The sequence below is a fragment of the Miscanthus floridulus genome, chromosome 2 (genome assembly GCF_019320115.1).
Source record: "Miscanthus floridulus cultivar M001 chromosome 2, ASM1932011v1, whole genome shotgun sequence".
Classification (NCBI taxonomy): Eukaryota; Viridiplantae; Streptophyta; class Magnoliopsida; order Poales; family Poaceae; genus Miscanthus; species Miscanthus floridulus.
This window is the reverse complement of record NC_089581.1, coordinates 138052649-138055726: the sequence shown is the minus strand read 5'-3', so window position 1 is coordinate 138055726 and position 3078 is coordinate 138052649. Positions and strand designations below refer to the sequence as shown.

At 56.8% G+C, this 3078-nt stretch overlaps 1 protein-coding gene across 1 annotated transcript; it reads left to right on the top strand.

Annotated features, from left to right (window-relative positions):
- The first annotated feature begins 694 nt into the window (after nucleotides 1-694).
- Nucleotides 695-2096, top strand: LOC136539827 (protein SEEDLING LETHAL 1, chloroplastic-like). Its single transcript, XM_066531818.1, has one exon. It carries the CDS (start codon nucleotides 883-885, stop codon nucleotides 1948-1950), a length of 1068 nt encoding a protein of 355 aa, XP_066387915.1. The 5' UTR covers nucleotides 695-882; the 3' UTR covers nucleotides 1951-2096.
- Nucleotides 2097-3078: the final 982 nt, after the last annotated feature.

The following is a 3078-nucleotide window of genomic DNA, read 5'->3' as shown; positions in this document are numbered from 1 at the left end:
GGAACACGGCCTCGTGGGTCTTGAGCACCTCGCGGGCGACGTCCGGGGAGCAGGCGACATTGGTCGGCACGGAGCCGAGGCAAAGGCACAGGAGCGACGCCAGAGGGAGCGATTCGTGCCCCTGGCGAATCACCATGGATGGATCCGGATCGAATCGTTGTCCGTTGCCCATTGCTGCTGCAGCTGGAGCACTCCCTCATGGTGGCCTCCGCTCCGGCGTGGTGGTGGCGGCGGCGATCTGCTGACCAAGAAGAGGTTCACGAGGAGGCCGGCCACGAGCGTGGCATGGCCAGCATCTCTGCTCGAGCTCCGGCGGGCGGGTTGAGCGGTGAGGAGGAGTAGAGGAGACCACCGAGCGGTGAGGGAACTCACACATGAGCTTAGCCAAGTCTGGCCAGCGAAAAACGGATCCCTATCTTGTTTTTCTGGAGCCAGACTGGGTCCTCCAAAGTGGCTTAGCTGGACCTGTCTTTACAGGCAACCAAACAAACTGAAAATTGATTTCCTGACGCCTGGTTAGGGGTTCACCGCCCAACCAAAGTGGCCCACCGTGTTTCATTCATGTCCCGGATACATTGTTTGTTTGTGTGTTTGTCCTTATTGTCGCACATCGTAGGTATACAGACTGTTCGTTTGGTTGTGGCTTGTCGTAAACGATTGTAAATTTCCAGCTGGAACAGTATTTTTCTCTCACACAAACCAACCAGCAGTACTTCTTCACGAATCAGCAACGATATGAACCAACCAACCGAACATGCCGATAAAGGCTAAAGCACCATCCCACCGGCCAACCGGGTTACGCCACGTGAGGATCCGAAATCCTGCACACTATCGGTTCATAGTGTCGGGACCAGGGCTCTGTTCCGAGCTGTTGTCCATGCAATGCAATGCAGCCTTAGACATTTCTCGAGCTCCCTACGCGTGTGGTGGTTCTACCCGATCCATCACAGCCTTATCCTCTTCCTCGATCCCACGACGCCTCATCATCATACATACAAAAAAGCAGGGAAAAGCTTGCGAGCGATGGTGACTATGGCCGGCACCCGCACCGCCCTGGCCCTGTTAGGGCACGAGGGCTTGGATTCTGGTCCCAGGCCGGTGGCGCCGCGCCTCAGCAGCAGGCTACGCGTCGTCGCAGTCGCGCTGCGGACCAGGCCCACCACCAGACTAGCGGTCCCAGGCCCGCCGCCCCCGGCGCCGGCGGCGGAGCCCGTGCTGCCGTCGCCGCCCGTGTCCGCAGGCGCCGCGGCGGTGCTGCTGGAGGCTGGCGTGCCGCCCGCGGACCTCCGGCGCGCGGCAGGGATGTGCCCGGAGCTGCTGTCCGTGCCTGCGGAGGCCATCGAGGCCGCGCTCCGGTTCCTGACGGAGGAGGCCGGCGTCCCGGCGTCCGACCTCCCGCGCGTGCTGCGGCGGCGCCCGCGCCTGCTCGTGTCCCCCGTCGCGGCGCGGCTGCGGCCCACGCTCTACTTCCTGCGCGCGCTCGGCGTTCCGGACCTGCACCGCCGCGCCGACCTGCTGTCTTTCTCCGTGGAGGACAAGCTGCTGCCGCGGATCGAGTTCCTCGAGTCGCTGGGCCTTCCGGCCCGCGCCGCGCGCTCCATGGCGCGCCGCTTCCCGGCGCTCTTCGCCTACGGCGTGGACGGGAACATGCGGCCCAAGGCGGAGTACCTCCTGGGCGCCATGGCCCGCCGCGCCGACGAGCTGGTCGACTTCCCCGAGTACTTCTCCTACGCGCTGGCCGCGCGCATCGTGCCGCGCCACGAGGCGTGCGCCGCCTCCGGGGTCAGGCTGCCGCTCCCCGCCATGCTCCGCCCCGGGGACGCCAAGTTCCGCTCCACGCTCGCCAGCTGCGTCGGGTCCATGCTGCCCCGGAGGCGGTCGCCGCTGTGGCACGCCACGTGGGTGGACGACGACGACGCGACGGCGGCGGGCAAGGAGACGATGGTGTGAGTGTGACGTGCGCATTGGTAGCGAGCGAGAGGCTTTGCCTCTTGGTGGTGTAACATATGTCCATAAGGATTGGCATTGGCTGCTTGTAAGTATGATTATGATAGCCATGATGAATGAATCTAGTTGGTCCTACCATTGTTGCCGTACGTGACATCGAGTGAACAAGGGCATTTTCATTTTCATAACAAAGGCATTGTTGGCTATATACTTGGTTCTACATATATAGCCATATATAGGTGATTGTTAGCCTAATCGGGTGAGCATACAATCGTTTATCGCGTCCTCCTCCCAGAGGATTGAGCTCAGTCAAGAGCACTCTTTGTGTGGACATGAACTTTCCACTTGTCACCAGCCAAAGGAAATCGGAAAAAAAAGAAGCACGTGCCACTGCATCATATGATCGTATCCCCTCCCTGGCCCCTGTACCGGCCTCGCTGCTCAGCGTCCCCACCTTCCAGCAAAGAATCCACAGCTGGCCGCCTACCTGGCCCAATCACTCTCCCCCTTCAAACCAGCACTATCCACACTCCACCTCATCCTCGCCACAACACCAACTGCCAGAGCACTATTGCCGTGACATAAATGAACAAATGCACCGCCTACTTTGGTTCTGTTCGCTTGATTTATAAATTATATTTTTTAGTCAACGAATAGTATTTTTCTTTCATAATAAATTAGTCAACAGTACTTTCAACCATGACTTATCAGTCTAGCAAACAGGACATTTGCTTGTGGCCTTTGTGCCTAGGTGTTTACGAGGATGAGTGGTACATATTTATATCGTTGAAGCGCTAGTAGGAAATAAATAAAGTTCAGACGACCTTCTACGTGTAACGTGTATACTACACTAAGTACAGAAATCATTTTTATTGACGGTATATTTTATTTTCACTGATGGTGGTTTGAATTGCCAATGTGAAAGGTGAATGAAAATAGAGAATTTCCGCTAGCATCAGTTTTAAAATCGCCGGTACAAACACATCTTCATTGGCGGCACCCTTATACCGATCGTTAGTGTAAATATATTTATATCGTCGGAACATCAACCGCATCGCAAACGATTTCACGACAAATAAATAAATAAAAACAAGGCTAAGCACAAGACCCTATTACTCATACTAGCACGGG

What these genes read in the sequence shown, in the direction of transcription:
- LOC136539827 (XM_066531818.1), top strand. Translation starts at nt 883, where the DNA reads ATGCAATGCAGCCTTAGACATTTCTCGAGCTCCCTACGCGTGTGGTGG.